Genomic DNA, 13,900 nt, shown 5'->3' with positions numbered 1-13,900 from the left:
TTCCCTGACTGAGGCCAACTCTAAGACTGATAAATGTCTCATTTTGCTTTCCGATAAACAATGAATGGAGAGAAAATTTTTATAGGGAAACGGAAAGTTTCTGGGCTTCTTACAAATTCTCACTAATCAATTATTAAGTATTTATCGTGTTTGATTTCCGGTTTGTTTGGTCGATACCTGGTAACTGAGGATATTATATTAAGGATTTGTAATTTGCTTTACTTTTGTTTTTAGGACGCATAATTTGATTTGAAAGGTGAGGACATTCTATATTTAATATTCAAACTCTGTTAAAGAAAAAAAAATACAACGAACTCCGTGTTTTAGCTGAAATTCTTTTACCTTCAAACGCATATAGTTTTTTGTCGGGGTATGGGCTTTCTTAAAGTTTTTTTTTTTTTTTAACCATGTTCAAGCTTGTCTAAATGATTTCTATATATATACTAGCTGTTGGGGTGGCGCTTCGCGCCACCCCAACACCTAGTTGGTGGGGGCTCTTCGCGCCCCCCCAAGCCCCCCTGCGCGCGTAAGTCGTTACGTGCCATATTAGTTACACGCCATTGTAGTTGTGTCCCTGTGTCCCACCTGTGAATATAGATAGATATATATACATATATATATATATATATATATATATATATATATATATATACATATATATATGTTTTTAACTATGTAAAACTTGCGAATATACAACATTCTTCGCTGTCCCATTGTCTGTGCATATAAATAGATTGTCAGGTTTACCGACTCGTGAACATGCAACATATAATTGTCCATGGGAAAAACAATCCATATTCAGATCTATACCTCATGATTCTAATGATTGCCCTTGAGCTTTGTTGATGGTGATTGCTAATCGAACATTCCCTGTTTTCCCGTCGTCATTTATATATCCCCTTGTCCCCCCCGGCGTCTCCATTGTAGTTGTGTCCCTGTGTCCCGGTCTTCATTTATATTCCCTGTGTCCCGGTCGTCATTTGTGTCCCGGTGTCCCAGTCTGCAATTTCTCATTGAATGTCCCGGTCGTCAATTTATATTCCCTGTGTCCCGGTCGTCATTTTTGTCCCGGTGTCCCGGTCTGTATATACATTCGTTTTTGAATTGGTATATGATTAAATTAAGAGCTGATTTGTTAATAGCGATCAAACAAATTGTTGTCATTCTGGAATTCGTGCATGTGTACTCTTCATTACCATCCAATGCTATTACATTACCTACACCTCTTGCGCCTCTATCTTTAGCCTTTTCACTTTATATATTGGCTCCTCTGGTTTAAGCTAGACTAGGATTCAAGTTATCAGTAACTTAGGTTGTGAGGCTTAGGGATATTCAATGTTAACCAATGAATTCTCACTTGCAACTATTTTGCTCGATGGATCAAGAGACTTTGCATTCTGTTGTATAAACAGCACAAAGTGCACGATCTTGTGCTTCTTTTGCCTTCAAACCAAAGTCTATATGGATCTGGTGTAACCTCTTCTTCCTCTGCCCCTGCCTTCTGAGTGTTTGACCATGCATTAGCCCTCTTGATTCTTATTCAGTTTTCATCCAAAAGTCTAGTTCCATTTCTGTCCCAACGGGATGGTTACGAGAAGTAATTTTGCGTATATTCCTGGGATAAAAAATTGAACATTTGCATAGGTAAGATAAAAGAGACAGGAATAAATTTTTTTCGGTTGACTATGTATAAATTTTAAATGTGGAACCACTTATGTCTAATATCAATCTGTCATTTGTGTTTATAGTCAGCCCCATGTTTTCTTATTTCTTTTTTTGCATATAAAATAATAAGAAAACTCATTTTTTTCAAATGAGTCTTTTTCCCTTAAAGATTTTTCAAAGAATCTAATTTTTCATTTTAGTTAACCAAGCATGGTCAAATTGGAGTCACTGGTCAGCTTGTAGTGCCTCCTGTGGCCCTGGAGCTGTTAGAAGTAGACACCGAATTTGTATGCCAAGTAGCAGAAAACGGTTTTGCATGGTGAGATAATTCAACCATGTTTGAAGATCCAAAATAAACTTTCAATTTTTCACGTTAAAATAAAACACACCTTTAAACCTTTAAAAACATAAATTTGACTACACATGAGGGGAGTTACTTTCTGTTAGCCTCCCAACTTAACGCTACAACAAATGCAAAAAGACCTTGAATAAATAAAGAGCTATACTAAAAGTCAATAGAGTGGACTCCCCCCCCCCTGTCATCTCATATTCCTGACACTTAAGTGGCTGCTGGAAATTTGATGAAGACAAACATACTTTGAAACCCTAAAAACAATTTAATTTTTTAGAATAGGAATAAAAAAATTTTAGTTACTAATTGTTGAGAACCTGTATGTGAACAATTTTCGTTAAAGTGAACTCAGTCTCTCAAACACAACAATAGGGAGGTGTTGAGGGGGACACCTCTTTTTCAGGTTAATTTTTCTCCTTTTGAGAATTATAGTCTCACTCTTTACGCGTGTCTAGAAATAAACTCCTTTCTTTCCTCTGCGTTTAAAACAGGAGGTAACGGTCAGCGACTTTAGAGCCCTATGCAGGTTGTCAGGTTGTCAAAAGGACGCATCTCAGGAATGACTTAGGGTAATAACTCAGAACTCTAAGGGAATGATGAGAAGGGTGATTACTTGACCACAAGGCAATATGTGTACGGTAACACTATTACTCCTACTACTACTACTACTACAACTACTACTACTACCACTATTACTACCACAACAACATCTACTTCTACTGCGACTACTACTGAGGCGTAAAGTATTAAGGTGAAAATATCAGGAAATGTTGAGGGGGAGGTTTAACTGAACCAAAATTCACTATGTGTATACAGGTTGTTAAAAGGATGCATCAGTAATATCTTAGGAACGACTTAGAGCGTTAATTGAAACTTTCAGGGAATAATGAGGGGATTTCAACTGACCAAAAAGCAATTTGCGTACTACTATTACTCCATTTATTACCGCTACTACTGTTACTACTAATGCTGCGAATATTACTGCTCCTACTATTGCTACTAAGGCCACTCCAATTTTAAGGCTAAGGCTTCTAAGGGGAATATTTCAAGGAATTCTGAAGGAAGCAGAACTAAAATATATCATAATATGTCTGTGCAGGTTGTTAAAAGGATGTAGCAGTGGTATCTTAGGAGTGGCATAGAGTATTAAGGTGAAACCTTTAAATTCTAGTAAATCTTTTGAAACTAGATTAAGTTGAAACTCACAGGGTATGTTTTGGGGGGATGTCAAATTAGCCAAAAGACACTATGTACATGTTACTGCTACTACTTCCACTACCACTGATACTACTACTACTACCACTGCTAGTACTACCACTACTGCTGTTACATCTATTACTATTGATGCTGCTACTGCTAAGGTTAAGGGTACTGAGGTGAAAATTTCAGAGAGTGTTGAGGGTATTTCGATCTAAATCAAAAAGTACTATGTGTATCTTGGCTGTTAAAATAACGTTTCATTCACGTCCCATAAACTGCTTAGAGCATTAAGTTTAAACTTTCAGGGCAGGGTGAAAGAAACTAAAAGGTATTATGTGCATACTTCTACTACTACTACTACTACTACGACTACTACTACTACTACTACTACTACTACTACTACTACTACTACTACTACTAATGCTACTAGTGCTACTACAGTTACTCCTACTTCTACTGAGGTTAAGGATATTGAGCCGAAACTTTTAGGGGATGTTTGGGGGATATTGAACTAAATCAAAACATACTCTGTGTATTTAGGTTATCAAACGGGTATATCATCAATATCTCAGAAACAGCTTAGAGTATTAACTTGAAACTTTCAGGATATGTTGAGGTTGATGTTGAAGTAACAAAAAGACACAACGTGCATCCTACTATTACTGCTAGTATTACCACTAGTACGATTGCAGCTACCAATAAGGCAAATGGTATTGAAGTGGGGAATGTTGAGGAGGATGGCGAATTATATCAAAACACGCTTAGTATATGCAGGTTTTCTAAAGAGAGAATCAGCAATATCTCAGGAACAGGTTAGAGCTTTAAGTTGACACTTTCAGGGCATGTTGAGGTGGATGCTGAACTAAAGTAAAGACACTATGTGCATTCTACTACGACTACTACTAATACGACTACTTCTTTCTACTAGTACTACTACCACCACTACTACTGCTGCTGCTGCTACTAGTGCTACTACTACTTTTACTACTACTATTTCTGCTAAAAGTGCTACTATTACTAAGGCTAAGGGTATTAAGGTGAAATTTGCAGGGAATGTTTAGGGGGACATTAAACAAAATCAAAACACACCGTATGCCTGCAGGGAGTCAAAAAGACGTATCAGTTATATCTTAGGGAACTTAGAATTATAGTATTAAACTGAAATTTTCAGTGCATGTTGAGGGAGGTGCTGAACCAACAGGAAGCTGCTATGTGCGTGGTACCACTCTTTTTGCTACTATTAGTACTACTATGGGTGCTACTATTACAGAGGGTAGGGGTATTAAGTTGAAACTTTCAGGGAAGATTTAGGGGGGAGTGGAACTAAATCAAAACACACTCTATGCATGCAGGTTGTCAAAAATTCGTTTCAGCAATTTCTTAGAGACCGCTTAGGCATTAGAATGAAATTTTTAGGGCGTAATGAGAGTGATGTTGAACTAGCCAAAAGGCACTATGTGCACACTCCCTCTACTTTTACTCCTGATACTACCAGCAATGTGACTACTACTCCAGCTGAAGCTTAGGGTAATAAAAAAAATCTTTCAGGGAATCTGAGGGGGATGTTGAACTATATCAAAACACACTATGTAGAGGCAGATTATCAAAAAAGTGCATCAGGCATACCCGATGAACAGCTTAGAATATTAAGTAGAAACCTTCAGTGCGTGTTGGCGAGGATGTTGAACAAACCAAAAGATACTACATCCATATAACTACTGTAGCTTCTATTACTACTGCTCTTACTACTATCGCTGCTGCAGCTACTACTATTACTACTACGACTATTGCTGATGCTGCTGCTATTACTAATACTACTACTAAAGCTAAGGTTATTAAGCAGATATTTTCAGGAAATGTCGAGGGGCATGTTGGAATAAATCAAAACATGCTAGGTTTATGCATAATAGGTTTTTTTAGGAATATCTCAGGAACGGACAAGAGTATTAAATTGAAGCTTTCAGGGCATTTTGAGGGCGATACTAAAGTAAATTAAAACATAATATGTACATGCGGGTTATCAAAAGGATGTATCAGCAATATCCCAGCTACGCTATAAGGTAATTAAGCTGAATTTTTCAGTGCTGCTAATATTGCTGCCACTTTTGTTACTACTTCCTACTACTTCTACTGCTACTATTAAACTAGATCAAAATAATTAAAGCGCATTCAGAATATCAAAATGGCGTAGACAGGCTATCTTAGGGCTGGAATAGGGCATAAATTAGGAACTTTCAGAGAAATTTCTACGTTGCTATGAAACTAAATCAAAAGGCACTATATGTATACTGGTTTTCAAAAAGACGTATCAGCAATATCTCGAGAACGGCTATGGAAATTATTTGAAACTGTCATGGCTAGTCCTATTACAGCTGCCACTATTACTGCTACTACTATTCAATTAAATCAAAAAGGTTTAAGCGTGTCCAGACTGTCAAAGTGGCGTAGCTACAATGTCTCCGCAACAGAAAAGGATACCAAGTTCTATTTTTCAGGGAAAATTGAGAGGGGTGTAAAACTAAATAAAAAGGTACTATGAGCTTCCAGATTGTCAAAACGGCGTTTGTGTAATACCTCAAGAAGATCTAAGTATGTTATTTTGGAAAATTCAGAGTATGATACTGGAGATGTTGGAATAAATCAAAAGACACCGTGTAAGGGTATCTTAGGGACGACTGAAGGGAATGTTTAACTAATGTGGATCTTAGAAGCGTTTATCTGCAATATCTCAGGAATGGCTAAGGGTACTAATGTGAAAATTTCAGGAGATATTGAAGTGCATGTTGAACAAAATCAAAACTCTAAGTACGCATGAAGATTTGTCAATCAATATCTCAGGAACGGCTGAGGGTATTAACTTGGACCTTTTGGGATTACTGCAGCCACTACTCCTATTAACACTAATAATAATACTACTGCTGCTAGTACTACTACTGCTGTTGCTGCCACTACTATTACTACTTCTTCTACTACTACTAATATTGCTGCTACAGTAAATGCTACTTGTAATACACATTTACCATTATTTTCGAACTAAATCAAAAGAATTTAAGCTCATCCAGGCTGTCAAAATGACACAGATGAAATATTAATGACGGTAGTAGAACTGTTGATTCCCATTTGAATCAGCGTTCTTCTGATTTTTTTAGATTAACCGTTTGATTCGACTATTGATTTACCGTTGATTCGAGGAAAAAAAAAGTAAACACGGCTCTGTGATCATTCTTCTCTATAAAAAAGCAGAATTTTTCATTTTTGTTAAAAGGGCCTTGAAGCCTCTGTGTTAGGATTTCTTGATACGCTTGCTGAATGTGATTTTGAAATGTTGTTTAGATCTCTCGTACTTTTAGGGGGGTGTTGGTTTTTTTTTCAAAAATCATGCGAATTTTTGCTTCATAATTAGTTTTTGCATATTTAGCATAATCATAAAAAGCCCAATAAATCCTAACAAGAAAAATAAAGACAAAAATAATCAAATAACATCGAAAATAAACAAGAAAAAGAATCAACAATTGCAATTTTTTCTAACGTTCAAAAAAGTATGGCATTTTTAAGCAAAAGACATATCAAGTCTTTGCCCCATTCACCACTTTTAAAGAATTTTAGGTTTATTTTCTTCTGAGCTCTCGTTCTTTCCTTTCATTTTTGTAGGGTAGCTCAGTTGAAACTGAACTCTGTGAACTTCCGCCTTGCTACCCTGTTTCCGGATATGAACTCACCAGAATAGAAAATGTTACCTGTGGTTGTGGATGCAGTATAAACATAGCTTTTGACAAAATTGACATAATTCATGGGACGTCTGAAGACTGTCACAGCCAACAATTCTGGCTGTTGAAGGTAAAGTGTGTTCTCTGCATTTTTCACATAATAACTTGTGTCTAATATTATATACGTCTATTTCTCATCTGAGCAATGTGGCGTGAGAAGTGGATCACTTGGTCAGTAGCATAAAGGTGACAAAAAATATCAGCTATTACTTAAGTAGAATACTTAATAAAATATAGGGATTTCTATCTTTTTGGATCCACTCTTAGTAGACTGACACCGCGTTAGTCATTCTCTTCAAACACCACAATAGCGATTGCTGTTCGAACGCTGCATTAGCGATTTCTCTTCGGACGCTGCATTAGCGGTTCTCTTTGGACACCGCGTTACCGATTATCTTCGGACACTGCATTAGCGATTTCTTTCTCTTAGGGGTACAGGTTAAAAGAAAAGACCCTTTATTGAGTCTTTGTCACATAAATTTATGCGCGCTCATATTGATCCGCCCCCCAACTTCAAACAGAGTTAGATTACTAGAAACATCATAGTCACTTAAATGGTAAAATATTTAAAACCGAAGTGGTATAGCAAAAGTAATGATGCATCAATGGTTTTAAAATTGCCCATGGCCGCTACTCCTTTCTTCCGTTAATCAGACAGTAGTTTTAACGGTGATTCCCTCAAGGCATGAAGCAGGTGTTAATTACATCATAGGGAATTCTTTCTAGGAGATGCAGGTGCACGTTACATAATAGGGAATGTTTTCTAAGAGACGCAGAAGCATGTTACGTCATAGGGCAAGTTTAGTTCTGCAAATGTTACGTAATAGGACGTGTTAGAATCCACTTGTCAAGCGGAGGAATTTTATTAAGACAATTTTCTTCAAGACATTTTCTAAAACGTCTTAAGACAACTCGGTGGTTAATAAAAGACGGTTTACGGGGGCCCCTAACCTAACCACTGGGGGCCATAAAATACAATTTCCTTGGCCCCATAACGTACCACCGGGACCATAGCAACCATTTCAACTAGGGCCCTATGAACCAATTCTATCGAGGCCCCTAGCAGCCAAATCCAAAGGGGCCCCCTAGCATCCAATTCCATTTGGAGCCCCTAACCACCAGGAGGCCATAGCATCCAGTTTCACCGGGGGGGGGCAGTATCTAATTCCATCGGGGGCCTGACATCAAATTTAATCAGGGTCACTAACCTACCAACAGGGGCCCTATTATCAAATTTCACTGGTGGGACACTAGCATCCAATTCCATCGAGGGTCTAAGATCCAATTTCATTGAGGCCCCTAACCTAACCACCGGGTCTTTAGAATCCAATTTCATTAGGGAACTGCTAGCATCCAATTCCGTCGGGGGGACCCTTAGTGACCAATTTCACCGACAGGATGTTTTCAAGACGTTTCAAGATTTCTTTAGTTGTTATGTAGTAGGGAAATGTCTATTATGTCAAGGATGATAAAATCTTGCGTCACATGCTAGACTTAAGGGGGACGTGGGGAATCCCCTTGTAACTGAGAATAGTGCACACGTGAGATGTTACGTAATGACGCTGCAAACATGGGATGTTACATCATACTTTGAGAGATTTCATTTTCTTTTAAAACTTTCTTCTCAGTGAGCCTTTATGTTCCAAAGATTGTATGGCCACATAAAGATTAAGATTCGACAAATGTATTCTACGTGATGACCTATTGCACGCAAGGAGATTCCCTGTTCGCTCGCACTAGAGTGATTAAATTGATTGCGTGTTCCCATTTGGTTCCATTAATTGAAACGCAGAGCGGAAATTGATTACTAGAAATTGATAGCACTGGGTATGCACCTGAATGTTAAGTAACGCTTTAGAAACTGTTATCATATAATATTGCTATCAGATATTAAATAAAATTGAGAGCACAATTATGATTAGAATAAGGTAACCTTCGTAGATGATTAGAGGTTTTTTCCTTTTCCTCTTTACTACACAGAACTTTAGACTTATATGACCGACATTCTTGACTGAGGATACCTCTGTGCATAGGCTACAATATGCTTAAGTGGTATTAGTCAAATATATTGAAGTTTTATCCTGGATCCAAATTTCCAGGATACAAATTTTTGTATAGACAAATTTTACTAATAAAAAAATTTAGAAGCATTATTAAAACATAGAAAAGGCAGTTAAAACGAAACGTGAAAGAAACTTGTTAAAGGATAAAATATAAGCAAAAAGAACATTTAATTAAAGAAACATGGGTACCCTAGAAACCCATTCTCTCAAATCCCAGTCTGTGGCACTCAATGGCTAACACACAACACCCTCTAGCAGCCATTATTGAACATTAGGAATTTTTGTGCATTTTTCTGCAAAATATTCATTTACATTAAAATTCCATCAAACTTAATGAAAAAACCTCCATTAGAATTTCTTCTGATGACTCCTAGCAAATGATGGCAAGCAATGGACAGCATAAATGATTGTATTATAATTAGGCTTATTTAGGTTTACTTAGCATAGTGGAGGCACGCTAATTGGACCTAAATGAACCCAACTAGAGTGTAATTATATAAATCTTCATAAATTCCCACTTCATATGTCTCTAGCTCTAAACACTAGAGATATATCAAAACTTGTCGTCATCTTTGAGTGAAAATGATTGGATGGCAGCAGTAGGAAGGTGACATTTTGCAATAACAATCTGTGATTTCTTAGGATGTATTTTAGTTTTCTAAGACTTATTTTTTGCATTATAAGAAGTATTTTTGGTTTTGTAACAAGTATTTTGTATTTTTTTAAGAACAATCTCTGATTTTTATGATGTATTTTGCATTTTGTAAGAACCGTTTGTGATTTCTTTGGATGTATTTTCGTTTTAACGAATTATTTTTTGCTTTTCAAATAAAATTTTTGATTTCTTGGGATGTATTTTTATTTTTTAAGAGTTATTTTTTTGTTTTGTAAGAAGCATTTTGTATTTTGTAAGAAGAATTTGTGATATTTTGGGATGTATTTTTGTTTTGTAGTAATTCTTTTTTGCTTTGTAAACAAAATACAAAAGTATTTTTTGTTTTGTGACAAATATTTTGTATTTTGTAGAAAAAGTTTGTGATTGTTAGGGATATATTTTTATTTTGTTAAGAAGTATTTTTTGTTTTGTAAGAAGCATTTTGTAAGAAAAATCTCTGATTTTTTATGTCTTTTTGTTTTTTAAGAAATATTAAGGATGTATATTTGTCTTAAAATTTTTTTTTGAAAGAAATATATGAACAAAATCAGTTTCACGAGGATAAACATCAATGTAAAAGTTTCGCTAAGAAAAATCAGGTTAATTTAAAAGATTTAAATCTTTGACTTAAGAAAAAACAAAAATCAGAAAACTTGTTGCATGCTGATTTTTCTCTTCGTGAAACTTGTACATTGAATTTTCTCCTCGTGAAACTGATTTTGTTCTAATGTTTCTCAAAAATCAAAAAAAGATTCCTACAAAACAACAATACATCGTTAACAACTCTTAGAAAACAAAATACAAAAGAAAATCAGAGATTGTTTTTACAAAATACAAAATACTTCTTACAAAACAAAAACTACTTCATACAGAGCAAAACTTGGTTCTTCCAAAACAGAAATACATCCTAATCAATCTAAAACTCTTTCTATAAAATAAAAAATTCTTGTTACAAAACAAAAAATACTTCATGCAAAACAAAAAAAAATTTTAAAAACAAAAATATATCCTAAGAGATCACAGATTCATCTTATAAAATACAAAGTACTTCTTTAAAAACAAAAAAAACAACTCTTACAAAAAAAAACATCCTAAGAAATCATAAATTATTCTTTCGGAACAAAAATACTTCTTACAAAACAAAAAATACTTCTTGCAGACCAAAAACTACTTGCTACAAAACAAAACAAAATTCTTACAAAACTGAAAATACAGCAAAATCAGAGATTGTTCCTACAAAGCGAAAATAGTTCTAACAAAACAAAAATACATCCCAAAAGATCATGAATTCCTCTTACAGAATAGAAAACACTTCTTACAAAACAAAAGAATATTCTTACAAATCAAAAATACATCCTAAACATTCAGATTCGGTTCTTACAAAACACATCCTAAATAATCAGAGATTGTTCTTACTAAATAAAAAATAATTGTTGCAAAACAAAGAATACTTCTTACAAAGAAAAAAATATTTCTTATAAAAAATACATCCTGAGAAATCACAAACTCGTTTTACATCATACAAAATACATCATATAAAACAGAAATTCTAAAGAAAACAAGTATACATCTCAAAAGATCACCATTTCCTCTTACAAATTGCTTCTTATAAAAAAAATTATTCTTACAAACATAAATACATCCCAAAAAATCAAAATTACTTCTTACAAAACAAAAATAATTCCTACAAAACGAAAATACATCCTAAAAAATCACAAACGCTTCTTGCAAAATACAAAATACATCCTATGAAATTAGATATTGTTCCACAAAATAAAAAAAAATTGTTACAAAATAAAGAATACTTCTTGCAAAGCAAAAACTAATTCTTACAAAACAAATATACATCCTAAGAGATCACAAATTGTTCTTACAAAATATAAAATACTTCTTAGAAAACAGAAGATGATTCTTACAAAACAAAAATACATCCTAATTAATAAAAGATTGTTCTTACAAAATACAAAGACCTGTTACAAAAAAAAAGTACTTCTTACAAAGCAAAATACAACTCATAAAAAAAATTACATCCTGAGAAACCAAATATTCTTCTTACAACTTACAAAATACACTTTACGAAGCAAAAGATTCTTACAAAACAAAAATGCTTCCCAAAGGATCACCAATTTTTCTTACAAAATACTTCTTAAAAAATCAAACTAATTCTTACAAAACAAAACTACATCCTAAGAAATCGCAAATTTTTGGTACGAAACACAAATAATTCCTACAAAACAAAAATAAATCTTAAACAATCATAACGGCTCTTACAAAACACAAGAAATCAGATATTGTTCTTTCAAAATAAAAAATACTTGTTACAAAACACCCCCGGTGAGATTGTATGCTATGGCCACCCAGTGGTTAGCTTAAGGGGTCTCGATGGAATTGGATGCGAGGGTCCCATTAGAATTGGATGCTAGAGGGCCCCCATTGGTGTTGCTCGCTAGGGCTTCCATTGCAATTGGTTCCTAGGGTCCCCGATGCAATGGGATGCTAGGGATTCGGTTGAAATTGTTGCTAGTACCTCGGTGGTTAGGTTAAGGGGTCGGTAAAATTTGATTTTAGGGATATCGGTTGAATTGGATGCTATGGCCCCCAGTAGTTAGGTTAGAGGCCCCACGAAGAAGGTCTTGGAATATCTTGATACGTCTTGAAAAAATGTCTTGAAGAAAAATGCCTTAACAAAATTTCCTCGCTTGACTAGTGGACTCAAACACATCCTCTTACATTATATTTGCATAACTAAATTCCCTGTGACACAACATGCATCTGCGTCTCTTAGAAAACATTCCCTATTATGTAACATGCGCCTGCATATCTTAGAAAACATTACCATTGGCGTAACTTGCACCAGAATCTTTTAGAAAACATTCCCCATCATGTAATTAACACAAGATTTTCCCCCTAAGAGAATCGCCGTTGAACCTTCTTCTAGATTAAAGAAAGAAAGGATAGCAGCTATTGGCGATTTTTAAATCAGTGGGGGATAACTACTAGCCAAACAGACAGAATTCTGTCGAAATGTATATGTGATTTTCCTTTTGCTGTTCATTTCATCACTTTCCTAGAACTAAGTCTCTCTCTCTCCATCGACGTCCATCACTTTTGATCCTTCACTCCTCTATTCGGAGGACGTGCCCAAGATAATGATGACTACAAGATAATGATGAGGGGAATTGGTTTTTACAATTGAAAATGAAACAGAGAAAAAATTACCGTTTCTGGATATTTGGATCCATAGAAATAATAATAAACTAGTGTTTTCAATTTACCGTAAACCAACTAATAACAACCGCTATTTGTCTTTCACATCAAATCACCCGATCCAAGTAAAAAGGGGGGTAGTTATTTCTTTAGTGGATAGAGTGTTAAATTTAGCTTCACCAGAATACATTAGTAGTGAATTAATTTTTATTAAGGATATTCTAGTAGGAAATAGATATCCCGAAAATATGATTTCTCAAATAATTGAAAAAAGGAAAAAAAAAGTTACTGGAACCTGTAAAATTAGAAGAAAATGAATCAAATCAAAAACCAAATTACATAACTTTGCCTTATATCCCAAGGTTGTCACAGAAATTAAGGAAAGAATTAAAAAAACATAATATAAAAACAGCTTTTAAATCAGGACAAAATATAAGATCATGGCTAAATAACGGAAAAGATAAAGTTCCAAGAAATATACAACAGGGGGTATACAAAATTCCATGCTCTTGTGGTAAATTTTATGTAGGTAGAACACAGCAGAATTTAAAAAATAGGCTACAGCAACACAAATACGCGATAGATTGCTCGCTAAGACAAAATAAAAAACCTGATACTTTTGAATCCGCTATAGCTGGTCACGTGTATAATTTTCCTCATCATAGTATTTTATTTGATCAGACAAAAATTATTGATAAGTCTGTAGGACTTTTACAAAGTTTCAGAGAAATTATAGAAATAAAAAAGATTATCTATGGGGGTATTAGTATCAATAGAGATGAGGGGGAATTTAAAATAAATTCAATTTATAATAGTTTAATTAAAGACCAGTCAAAAACTTCAATGAGTATTGGTTTGCATAATTGTCCTGAAACAAGTAATAACCTTGCGAACGGAGGTCAAAGCATGGTCAATGCTGTAAGAAGTCAACGGACGGCAGCTAAAATAGCAAATGAAAAAATCCATTCAATTTATAATTCATAATTGTGTT

At 34.7% G+C, this 13,900-nt stretch overlaps 1 protein-coding gene across 3 annotated transcripts in view; it reads left to right on the top strand.

Moving 5' to 3' along the window:
* The window catches only part of LOC136038882 (uncharacterized), a 154,398-nt gene that overhangs the window by 130,292 nt on the left and 10,206 nt on the right, over nt 1-13,900 (top strand). For all 3 annotated transcript variants that reach the window (XM_065722347.1, XM_065722349.1, XM_065722348.1), the window contains 2 exons: nt 1,866-1,984; nt 6,869-7,054. In XM_065722347.1, coding sequence (XP_065578419.1) covers nt 1,866-1,984; nt 6,869-7,054 — 305 coding nt within the window. The remainder of the gene's footprint in view (nt 1-1,865; nt 1,985-6,868; nt 7,055-13,900) is intronic.

The sequence above is a fragment of the Artemia franciscana genome, chromosome 18 (assembly GCF_032884065.1).
Source record: "Artemia franciscana chromosome 18, ASM3288406v1, whole genome shotgun sequence".
NCBI classification, from domain to species: Eukaryota; Metazoa; Arthropoda; class Branchiopoda; order Anostraca; family Artemiidae; genus Artemia; species Artemia franciscana.
The sequence above is the reverse complement of the archived record's forward strand: the minus strand, read 5'-3'. Positions and strand labels throughout refer to the sequence as shown.